The following is a 13,131-nucleotide window of genomic DNA, read 5'->3' on the forward strand; positions in this document are numbered from 1 at the left end:
AATGTACAAGGCTCTGAGAGCCAAAAGTAAAATGAACAAGATTGAAATGTTCACTGTTAGCATTAGCATTAGTAGAGGCATTTGATGCAAGAAAGCAAGCTTATGCAGCATCAGCCAAAAAAAAAAAAAAAAAAACCACTTCCACTTCACCCCTCTGTTCGTTCAAAATACCTGTCCAGCTGAGCCTTAAACTTATTTAGGCTATCAACTTCCACGATAAGGGATGGAAGTCTGTTCCACCAACCAACCACTCGCTGGCTGAAGGCAAATTTCCGCACGTCTATCCTACATCTGTCTTTCCTCAATTTGAATTTATGCACTCTCAGGTGATTATTCTGAGCGAGAGGAAGAATCCCATCAGCATTGAGCATGCTCAAACCATTCAATGCTTTATACACCTCTATCAGATCAACTCGCTGGTGCCTAGTCTCCAGACACTGTAATTTGCAAAACTTAAGCCTTTCTTCGTAAGAGCACCCCTTTGTTCCATTCACTAATCTTGTTGCCCTTCTCTGTACTCGTTCCAGCAGCTCTACATCCTTCTTGAAATGAGGCCACCAGACCTGTATTCAGTACTCTAGGTGTGGCCTGACCATTGCCTTATACAAGGGAATAATCACCTCCTTATCCCTGCTAGAAAAATTGCTATATATCATTGACAATACACCATGAGCTACTCTTGCAGCCCATCTGCACTGCTCAGAGAACTTCATATCTGCCTGCACAACCACCCCCAGGTCCCTTTCATTCTCTACCACTGTCAGTGTAGTACCACAGAGTTGATACGTTGCTCTGGGGTTGCTGTTTCCCATATGTAGTACTTGACATTTGTCAATGTTAAACTTCATTTGCCACCTCTCAGCCCATCTGCTCAACCTTTCCAGATCCTGTTGCAGCAGCATAGTGTCATTAGTGTCCTTGACAACCCTGCCTACCTTTGTATCGTCTGCAAACTTCAACATTAAACTTGATATACCATCATCAATATCATTTATGAATACAGAAAACAATAATGGACCCAACACTGAGCCCTGAGGGACTCCACTAATAACATTAGTCCACGATGAGCAGTGTCCATTGATTACCACTCTCTGTCTTCTCCCCCTCAGCCACCCCTTTATCCACAGCAGCAATTTGCCTCCAATGTCACACTGCTCCAATTTGTGCAGCAGTCTTCCATGTGCAACAGTATCAAAAGCCTTTCTAAGATCCAAGTATATAATATCAAAGTTATTCCCTGCATCCAGTTCCTTTGTGACTGCATCCAGTTCCTTTGTGACTGCATCATAGTATCCAATCAAATTGGTCAGGCAAGACTTCCCCTTAACAAAACCATGCTGTGTCCGAGCTATAACTGAAGTCTTGTCTAAATGATCCTGCAGTGCTTCTTTAACTAGTGCCTCCATTAATTTTCCTGGAACAGAAGTTAAACTCACAGGTCTATAATTGCTTGTGTCAGCCTTTGATCCTCCTTTGTGAATTGGGGTCACACTTGCACATCTCCAGTCTGCGGGTACCTCCCCTGAGTCCAAGGAAACTCTCATAATTATGGGTAAGGGTTTGCTTACTTCCTCTGCTACCTCCTTTAATATAACTGGATAGATCCCATCCACCCCAGGTGCCTTTCTTGTGTTTATCTTCAACAGTTTTTCCTCCACTTTACTCTTAGTTATTACAAGATTCTCTAGCTTACTGCTAGAGTTGAATACACCCCTGGCTTTCCCCTCGCTAAATAACTCCTCATGTGTGAATGTCGATGCAAAATATTCATTTAGTTTGTTAGCTACCTGAGCAGGATCATCAACAGTTGACCCATCGATATCAAGTGGACCAATCTGATTCATCCCCTTCCTTCTAGAGTTTACATAAGTAAAGAACTCTTTGCTGTTTTTCTTTGCATCCCTTGCCAAAGATTTCTCGTACTCTGCCTTCGCCTGCCTAAACTCCTTTGTAACTTGGTTACAGATCAACTTGTATCTATCAAAAGGTTCTGTGTCATGTGTTAATTTGTATGTATCCCATGCATGTTTCTTCTCTGCCATATGCCCCATCAGTTCATCTGACATCCACTTAGGCCTAAACCTTGAACAATATTTCTTAGTTGGTATGTAAAGCCTAGTAGCTTCCAAGATAAGTTCTTTGAATGCTTCCCATTTTGAATTTGCTGTTGGCAACATCATCAGTTGGTCCCACTGTATAGAATTTAAATACTGTCTCAGTCCATCGTAGTCGCCTTTACGAGAGCAATAACCCTTCCCTTTACCCCTAATGGTAGTTACCTCTTTGAGTAAATCCCACTTCAGCACACTGTGATCACTGCCACCTAGTGGTTCGTTTATCTGCAGATTCTTAATGCATGAAGAATCACTGCTGATAATCAAATCAAGAGTATTCCTCCCTCTAGTTACCTCCCGAACATGCTGATGTAGAAAACAATCATCCAATAAATCCACAAAAGCCTTGCTAGTGTGTGAGTGACCAGCCCCCAAATTCCAGTCAATATCTGGGAAATTAAAATCTCCCATTATAAGACTCTCTGATTTACTGGCCCACTCTATTTCCCTATACAGTTTCTTATTATACTCATCAGAGTCATTAGGCCTATAGCACACTCCTACTCTCACTTTTGATCTCCCATTGCTTATGTCACACCAAACTGACTCGACACTGCACTGTCCAGCGATGTCGACTGGCTTCACTTCCTTGGATTTTATGTATTTCTTAACTAATAGCATAACCCCTCCTCCCTTCCTATCCAGTCTATCCTTTCTGTAGACGTTGTACTCCCCAAATTCCAGTTCTGCATTCCTTATATCTGTGTGACACCAAGTCTCTGATATCCCAATAATATCTGCCTTTGATGTTTTGAGCAATACCTCAAATTCATCAAATTTATTTACTAAACTCCTAGCATTGGTGTACACGCAAGTATACATGCATCTATTTCTATTCTTAGCTACCCTAACACAACCCATGTATTATAAATGATTCCACAACTAAGGCTGTAAATTCAAATGACATGGGAAGAGGCTTAGACTGGCTTGCAGGAAGTTTTCTTTTAGCCAGTGAGTTGACTACTGGAATCGTAAGGTAAGCTTCCTGGGTGGTCGAAGCCAACAGCTTGGGAAGATTCAGTGGTTGGCTGATTAGGTACCTACACAGAGAGGGAGTCAGATGGATATTTTATTTTATCTTTATTATACAGTGCTTCTGCTTGGACTCTTTTTCCTATATATTTGAGACCTTGTCCTATATTTCCTGTATTTCTTACTTTCACATTTTGCCAAGAACGGCTACAAGCCTTTTTGTATCTGCCTTTCCAAAGAAGGTAGCCATTTTTGAATATTCATTTTGCCCGTGTGCTACATGATATCCTGTATTTTCTATATCTTTGGGATACTGTATCCTATTTTCAATCATAAGGCTGTGAGATGCACTGATTTGGAACAAACTTTGATTTAATTTAATCAAAATGAGATCACTTTGAAAACATTTTTTATTCAGGTAGATTTTATTCTGATATATATTTTTTATACTTGAAGGAATTTCTTAAAAAGGAATTCAGCCAAGAAAATATAACATTCTGGGTGGCTTGTGAGCAGTATCGTCAAATTACAGACCTGGCTGAAGTAAGTTAGTTTCATACTTATTGTTTTTCATACAGTTCTTTAATATGCTTATTTGTGTTTTCAACTTATAATATAATTACTGGATTTCTTTTCAGTTACTTAAATACCATTATGCACATTATGCAGGTATACTTCCATTAGATAATTAGGGGTTTTTTTGCATATTATGCAAATTTAAATCTAATATGAACTGGAATGAATCCGGCTAATTTCATCTTACTACTGTACTGATCCATTGTATTTCTTGAATCTGTAAAAAGAACATTACTATAAAGTGAATGAATATATTATTAGCAGAGTGAATTTGAACAAGAAAGCTGAAACAGTGATTTTGTTCTTTCTAGTTTTTTTTTTTTTTTTTATATTTAACAGAAAAGAGAAATAAAATAGTATTATCAAAATAAACATCGGTACATCATCTTTTTTTAGTTCAGCATTCATTTTCACTAAAGACAATTCTAATATAAAATCTTCTAAACCAGTGGCACGCAAACTTATTTCGCTTGTGAACCTTTTATTAAATAAAAAATCGACGTGACAACTCAATGTAAAACCCGAGGTAGGAAGACAAGATTTTTAAAGAGGAAAAATAGCATTTTATAAATTATGTAGAAAAAATTTTATTCCACTGCTGAGAAAGAAATAAAAAAATTGTTTTCATTTTAATTTACACATTAAAATAATAGTTTAATATTTCAGTTGAATACAGCAAAAACAAAAAAATCAAATTCTTATTCTTCAATTAAGATTACAAAACAATAAAAAAATGAACAATTGCAAAAAAAAAAAAAAAACAATTAATGAGAAGGATGAGCTTGGATAACAGATAATATTTGATCCATATATGAAATTGCTAATCTCATGCCATTACATTAGCATTAGTTGAGGCAAATGATGCAAGAAAGCGAGCTTATACAGCATCAGCCAAAAAAAACCCCTTCCCATTTCGCCCACCCGGTCACTCCAAATGCTTGTCTAGTTCAGCCTTAAATTTATTTAAGCAATCAACTTCCACAACAACAGGTGGAAGTCTGTTCCAGCAATCAACTACCCGCAAGCTAAAGGCAAACTTCCACACATCTATTCTACAATGTGTTTCCTCAATTTGAATCTATGCCCCCTAAGGTTCTTAGTCTGAGCAAGCAGAAGTATTCCATCAGCATTGAGCCTGCTCAAACCATTCAAGGCCTTGTACACCTCAATCAGATCACCTCGCAGGTGCCTAGTCTCCAGATGCTGCAACTTGCAGAACTTAAGCCTTTCTTTGTAAGCACACACCCCTTTGTTCCTATCACCAATCTTGTTGCCCTTCTCTGTATTCATTCTAGCAACTCTAGATATCCTTCCTAAAATAAGGCCTCCAGATCTGTACGCAGTACTCAAGGTGTGGCCTGATCATTGCCTTATACAAAGGGATACTCACCTCCTTGTCTCTGCTAGAAAAATTCCTATATGTCATTGACAAAACTCCATGACCTGCCCTGACAGCCCATCTGCACTGCTCAGAGAACTTCATATCTGACTGCACAATTAACCCCAGGTCTTTTTCATTCTCCACCTCCCTCAGTGTAGTACTACACAGTTGGCAACATTTCTCTTGGCTTACTGTTACCCATATGCAGTACTTTGCATTTGTCAGTGTTAAACTTCACTTGCCACTTCTCAGCCCATTTGCCTAACTTTTCTAGATCCTGTTGCAGTAGCATACTGTCTTTAGTGTCATTAACAAAACTGCCAACCTTTGTGTCATCTGCAAACTTGGACACTAAGCCTGATATACTTTCATCGATATCATTGATAAATACACAAAACAACAATGGCCAGAGAACTGAACCCTGGGGAACTCCACTGATTAACCTTAGTCCACATAGAGCAGTGTCCATTTATTACCACTCTCTGCCATCTCCCACTCAACCATCCCTTTATCCATTGCAGCAACTTGCCCGTAATGCCATACTGCCCCAATTTGTACAGCAGTTGCTCATGTGCAAAAGTATCAAAAGCTTTCCTGAAATCCAAGTTTATGATATCAAAATTATTTTTTGCATCCAGTTCCTTTGTGACCACATCATCGTATCCAGTCAGATTGGTCAGACATGACTTCCCCTTAACCCATGCTGTGTCTGAACTATTATTGCAGTTTTGTCTAGGTGATCCTGTATCACCTCTTTAACCAGTGACTCCATTATTTTCCCCAAACAGAGGTTAAACTAAGAATCTATAATTATTTGTGTCACCCTTTGAAGCCCCTTTGTGAATTGAGGATACATTTGCACATCTCCAGTCCATGGGGACCTCCCCTGAATATAAGGATACTCTCATAATTATGGCTAAGGGTTTGCTAACTTCCCCCTCTGCCTCCTTCAATATAACCGGATAGATTCAATCTACATCTGGTGGGGCGCCTCCGTAGCCAGGTGGGCAGGAGCAGTAGTGCGTAGCACACGCTTCTTGATTAGACCGGAGTTCGAGCCCATGCCCACCAAATACGGAGGATGCGGAAAGGTCAGGGAATGACCACCACATATCCCTGGAGCAATATGGCCTTAGTTGCTAATGCTCCTAAAAACCAAAAAAAAAACAAACAAACAGTGTCTCCTCCACTTTGCTCTCAGTTATTACAAAATCACTTAGCTCCCTGTTAGAGTTTGATAAATGTGTGGCATTCCCCTTCTTGAATAACTCCTCATCTCACGTGTGAATGTAGTTGAAAAATACTCATTCAGTTTATCAGCTATTTGAGCAGGATTATCAATAGTCAAACCATCTATGTTAATTGAACCAATCTGATTCATCCCCTTCCTTCTAGAGCATAGGTTCCCAAAGTTGGCGGTACCGCCCCCCCCCAGTGGGCGCTGAAGCCTTCTAGGGGGACGATAGTGGGTTCAGAAGCAATTGGGGGCGGTCTAGGGGTCGGTGGCTCCTTATCCGTTTTTTATCTCCTCGTCCAGTGGACCCAGTTCAAAGGTTAACTAATAAATTCTATAATTTTTACTCTATGGACACAGCTGAAATTCGCTATAGGTGAAGCCAGAACTGTTTTCTTCGATTTTCCCGCTTCAATTTTCAAAACCTTCTATTGAATTTCACGCAAATGACAAAAATGTGACATCAAGTGTGTATTTTTTAGGCCTTTTTCTGTTATTTTTTCTAAACCCACCCTAATTAGCCTAGGGCCTTTGAAACGCGACAACGCGAGCTACTGTGAGTTGACACAAGAAGCAATAAAGTGAAACAGTAGCAACAACTGTTTTTGAACGGCGAACAGATCGTATTTCCTTTCTTCAACGTGTATTGCTCCTACGAACAGAAAATCAGGGAAATTCATTTTTTAGAAACGAGAAAAACTGGTGTAAAACTGATAACACTTCAATGCGCATTTGATAAAAAAAAAAAAAAAAGTTGCTTTATTGTAATTGTTTTTAGTAAACGATATCGGAACAGCAGTTTCCTGGGTTTGATCTTCTAACGAAATTTCGAGAAAATATTTCTATTTGTAGCTGCATTATAAACTTCGAAAACTTGTGTGCAAAAGAAGAAAAAAAAAATCACCCATTATGAATAACGGATTGTTTCTTGAAATGTCTATTCTTCACAAAACTGCAATATTTTCTAACAGTACAAAGCTAACAGATTGCGACTAACGGCTGCTCAAAAAGTATTCTTAGAAGATATTTGCTTGTTACACTTTGATGTCATCGCAAAGGGAGAAATTCTGTTTTAGTACAGAAGCTGAATAAATTCACTGTCCACAGTCATAATGCTGTTCTGAACTGCAATAAACAGATAAACCCCGCTGAAAAATAAATTTTCTCCCCATCACTTCTCTTGCTTTGCTGTGATTTTTGGCGAGCAATTTCACACAATCAAGTCGATGACTGCTAAATGCAATGCTGTTTCTTGTATTCTCTCTCTCTCTCTCTCTCTCTCTCTCTCTCTATTTCGGGATCTCTGACCATGTGGTCATCCTGGAGTATAAACAGAAAATTTGTTAGTCGGAATGCTGCCCACCAATGGCACCAATTATCAACTCTTTTACTGTCCTTATAATTATCAATATGTGCAGATAATCGACTTGGGCAAAATTCAAAAGTGCTACTTCAATTAGGAGCAAAAACCGTTTGCCCCAACATAACAAATTACTTCAGGTACAATAAAAGACTACTACTGATGATTTTACTGACTGAAAGGAAGTGTCCACAACTGTACAAGGCGGTCACTCAAAGGAAAGTAACTGTAGTCATTTTGTATTCAAGGTCAAGCTATACGGCGATGTTTGAAATGTATAATGCAGTTCACTGGCTAATATTTCCAGGGGGATTATTGCAAAATATTGTTCCGAAAAACAATTACAATAAAGCAAAGAGGGTTTTTTATCGAATGCACACTGGACAAAAATCGGACTAATCTGAACTTGGGCATCCTACGATGAAGCTGACTTATTAGAACTTTATCATCTGTTGTGAAACTGAATGCAATAAAGAAATACTTTTGAATCTGCGATGAAACTGACTTACTAGAACTTCAGCATCTGTGATGAAAGTTACAGTTGTGGACCTTTGACAACCTCCTGGCCTTCCTCCCACCAAAAGAGTATTTTTATTTCTTTCTCTCTGTCTCTTTCCCTTAGTGTTTGACTAGAAAGGGTGAACACCCTCCCCTAAGGAGTTTACCCCCCAAATGAATGAAAGGAAGCGGAAATTTCAGGAAAATGAACCCCGTTTTCCTTCATTCGGCAAACAGCAGCTCTGTCAGCACAAGAGAAGTGAAATTACATTTGCAGCTCAGAATGGAATTCAAGCAAGCAAACATATGACACTTTATGGTGAATTTTTCGGGCGTGTGTGTGTGATAATGAAAATTCAATTTTTCCCTCAAATTTTTTGATGGTATCAAATCCATATAAAACAATCCGTTACTCGTAGCACATATATATATATATATATTATGTGAGGTAAAAGTTAGGCAAAAGTAATAAAATTTTTATTTTAAATATCATATTTATTTTAATTATCAGATATATATATATATATATATATATATATAAAACAGGTGAAAAAGGTAAAGAAAGGAGAAGAAAAAGGTAAAGAAAGGAAAAGAAAAAGAAAATAGAGAATAGATGTACCTGGACGCGCAAGGCTACAGAACAGGATACAACTATAAAATAAAACATAGAAATAAATGATAAAGGACATAGTAAGATGGGAAAGTTATTAACAACAACGTGCCATGCCTAATGGAAGATATGAGAAGAAAAGAATGTTAAGATCCTAATGAATTAAGTGGAAAAATTGGCTGAATTGATAAGCCAAATCATATTTACAAAAGCTAGAAAAAAGTGGTAATTAATGCATATTAAAAAGTAGTAATAAATAGAAATGAAAATAATGAAAATAAAAATTGGTACATAGATCAGGTATTTCATCAGGGGACTACACCCGATCATGTACCAAAATACTGCGTTTCTATACAAACCCATGCCGATGGAGGTAGCAATAAATTAAAAAAAATTAAAAAAAAAAATTAAAAATTAAAATTTTATGAAACCTTCATAGACATGAGTGAGGTAGCCCCAACGCAGTGTGTATATTTTAAGTAAACCGTTAAATTAAAAGGTGTAATTAAAAGGTGTACCAGGCAGCAGCATAGAAAAGGGAAGTAATACAAGGTATGGGTGGGAAAAAAGATAGTAGTAAAAAAAGGAGGCGAAAATAGCGAGAATAAGAAAAGAAGGAATGTCCGAATCACCCTCGTATTGCACTAATAGTTCAACGGACGGAAAAAGCAGAATAGAAAGTATAAAGACGTAAAGAGAAGGAAAAGATTTTAAAGATACTAGGCAAGCTGGGTTCGTAAGTACCCAACCTCTTAGAGAGGGCCTTGGCTGTGAAGGTGTTAGTAGAAGAGGAAAATTAATACTGCTAGCCTGTGAAATATTTTGTTAATGTCACATGTAAAAAAAACTAGTATAAAATTACATACCTTTAAAATTATGTAGCATCAATTAGTAGAATTATGTAGCGTCAATTAGTAAAATTATGTAGGATCAATTAGTAAAATGCATAATAAACATGATTAATAAATAGAATACAAACAAGGAGAGGTTGCTTAGTAGAAAAATAATAATGGACGCCCTCTATAGTTAAAAGTGAGGAAAAGGTCCGAATAATATATATATATATATTTTTTTTTTTTTTTTCATTTGCACACCAGGTAAGATGCATGCGAAGTTCCTTCGACATCAGTTTTCAAAATTTATAATGCAGCTATGAATAGAAATATTTTCTTGAAAGTTCGTAAGATCAAATATACATCCGTGAAACTGCTTTCATGGATGTATATTTGATCTTTATTTTTCCAATTTAGTTTTCTAGAAACAATTACAATAAAGCGAATTTTTTTTTTTTATGAAATACGCATCGTAGTGATCAGTTTTACGACAGTTTTTTTTTTTTTTTTTTTTTCCCCCTTCCGTTTCCAGTATAGCTTCCAATAGATGAATTTTCTATATTTTTTGTTAGTAGATACAATACATACTGAAGAAAGGAAATGTGATATTTTTGTTTTTCAAAACCAATTTGTTGAAATTCTTTCGTACAACAGTTATGAAAAGCAGTAAAAGCAAAATGTTGTGACAGAGTGACAATGCAAAATATTGTTCGCAAGTAATGATGTTCAACTGTTTGTTTTCCATGAAAATTGTTTACAGTTTTATTTTCTCCTTTGATCACCTTGGTAACGCTAATGACGTAAGCTTGACCAGTCAATTATATCTCCGCGTCTGTTGATTTGTTCGAGACAGATTAGGCACGAATTTTAAACTAATGCCGTAGTGCATTTCATCTTCAAAGCTTCCAAGGCTGTTTTGCCGACGTAATAATTCATAAATTGATATGTGATCTTACACTTTTGCTGTTTAGGAATAAGTTTCATTATTTTTTGTGTGCTTTGTCAACAATGATCAGTCGAAAGTGTGATAGATAAGTGGAGTCATACAAAGTGTAAATTAAATCTTTTATTTTGTGAATATTGTTGCAAATTTTATTACTTCATTATATCTGAATTTAAGAAGAAATGTCGACAGTACAGTATTGAGTATTTGAAATATGGCTTTATTCAGTCTCCTACGAAACAGTTATTACCTATGTGCTTGATTTGCCAAAAAGTATTTTCAAATGAAGCAATGAAGCCTTCTAGGCTAGAAGAGCATTTGACTAAAATGCATGCTGACGAAAAGGATAAAGATTTGTCCTATTTTCAAGTACTAGAAGAAAAATATTTTAAACTTTCAACTATATCAAAACTTTTTGCGTCATCCACTAAACAAGATGACTGATTACAAGCTTCTTATAATATTTCATTATTAATCGCAAAAGCGGGAAAACCACACACAATTGGTGAGGAATTAATCTTGTCGGCAGTAAAAGAAGTAATAAGCCAGCGTCAGATATCATCAGGAAATTCCTTTGAGCAATAATTCAGTGCCAAGAAGAATCGATGAAATGGCTGAAGACGTTGAAAAATCATTGTGCAATTATTTGAAGACATGCCAATTTTCCATTCAACTCGAGAAATCAACTCTCCCAAATAATGAAGCACTACTCTTATCAATACGTACGATTCATAAAAGAAGAAAAAGTTTGTCAAGAATTATTGTTTGCTAAAAATTTGGAAGCGGATACAAAGGAAGAATCTATATTTAATACCATGAATAAGTTTTTTTCAAGAGAAAGACATTCCTATTCGTAATATTTTGTCTGCTGCTACTAATGGTGCTCCAGCAATGACAGGGCATCACAAGGGTTTCATAGCACATTTGAAACAAGCAGTACCAAATGTACTCACTATACATTGTGTTCTTCATCGTCAACATTTGGTTGTGAAGAATTTAAGTGAAAGCCTGCATAACTCCATTACGTTATTAGAGCAGTCAACAAGATTAGAAGCAATTCATTGAGTGACAGATTGTTTAGCCAACTTTGTAGTGAAAACGATGAAGATTTCAATCGTTTGCTGCTTCACACAGAAGTTTGTTGGCTTTCAAAAAGGTATTTGCCTGAATCGATTTTACAATTTGTTTGATTCAGTACTAGAGTTCCTAGAAAACAGAGACGACGGATTGCGGGCCAACCTGATTATATCCAAAAATACATCTCTTATTTGACAGACCTCTATAAAATATTTAATGAAGTCAATCTACAATTACAAGGTGATGAATGGAATTCAATTAAAACAAAAAATGTTATTGCCGCTTTTGTGGGGAAACTTCTTCTGTTCAAGTGGAATCTAGACTGAGGGGAATATAGCCACTTTTCAAATTTATCAGCAGTGTCTCTCAAAAAGGAAGATTTACTTACATACTGCCAACACTTGGAGGTTCTCCATGCTAATTTCAATGAGCGATTCAAGGATATTCTAAACATGAATATACCAAATTGGATTCTAGATTCTTTCTCACATGTAAACACAGCAGGATCATCAAATTTAGAAGAGGAACTCATAGAACTCACAACAAATGAAGAACTAAAAATAAAATTCAAAAGTGGATACCAAGAGTTCTGGCTTCAGAAATCAATACCGACACTGTACCCTGGATTATGGGAAATAGTGCAGAAATTTTTAATTGCATTTCCATCTTCTTATTTGGCTGAGCATGGGTTTAGTGCTGTAGCGAATTTACTTATATAAGAAAAAGAACCGATTTCATATAACTGAGTGTGGCGATTTACGACTGTTTTTAATGAAAGTTGAACCCAATATTAACAAACTTTTAAAAATGCATCAGGCTCATCCTTTACATTAATTTATTTTTTCTTTGTATTTTTACTTTATAAGTTCGAAATAAACGATTTCGTAATATATTTGATGTAATATATTACAATAAGATTCTTACTAATGCATTTGCAATCTCTTAATATGTATTCCGAATTTTCATATTTAAACCATTGTATGAAACTGTGCATAATGTTATTCGAGCATACACTTTACAAATCTTTACATATGTGCTATGTTTCATCAAAATCGGTATAGCAATAACTGTGTTCAAGATGAAGCACATATTGACCGCTACTTTTTCAATAATTTAACAGCATAAGCAGTAATGTATCATTAGTTGCTATTTACGTCGAAAATATCAAACAGCTTGAACGTGGAAAACTGTTATAATGGGGGGGGGTGTTACAAAATTTATGCCTTGCAAAGTGGGTGGTGGCTCGAAAAAGTTTGGGAACCTATGTTCTAGAGTTTGCATAAGTAAAGAACTCTTTGCATTCTTTGCCAAAAATTTCTCGTAATCTGCCTCTGCCTGCCTAACCTCCTTTGTGACTTGATTATAGTCTAGCTTATATCTGCCATAGGCCTCTGTGTCTCCTGATAATTTACATGCATCCCATGCATTTTTCTTCTCTGCCACAATCCTCATTAATCCATCTGATATTCATTTAGGCCTGAACCTTGAACAGTATTTTTTAGTTGGTATGAAAAGCCTAGTAGCATCCAAGAT

The 13,131-nt window shown here is 36.5% G+C and overlaps 1 protein-coding gene across 1 annotated transcript in view; it reads left to right on the forward strand.

The window, feature by feature from the left end:
* The window catches only part of LOC150078245 (regulator of G protein signaling loco-like), a 311,630-nt gene that overhangs the window by 140,593 nt on the left and 157,906 nt on the right, over positions 1-13,131 (forward strand). Inside the window, 1 exon segment of the mRNA XM_090384508.1 lies at positions 3,543-3,629. Coding sequence (XP_090240634.1) covers positions 3,543-3,629 — 87 coding nt within the window.

Source organism: Mastigoproctus giganteus, chromosome 11 (genome assembly GCF_048544385.1).
Source record: "Mastigoproctus giganteus isolate SK-2022 chromosome 11, ASM4854438v1, whole genome shotgun sequence".
Taxonomy (NCBI): Eukaryota; Metazoa; Arthropoda; class Arachnida; order Uropygi; family Thelyphonidae; genus Mastigoproctus; species Mastigoproctus giganteus.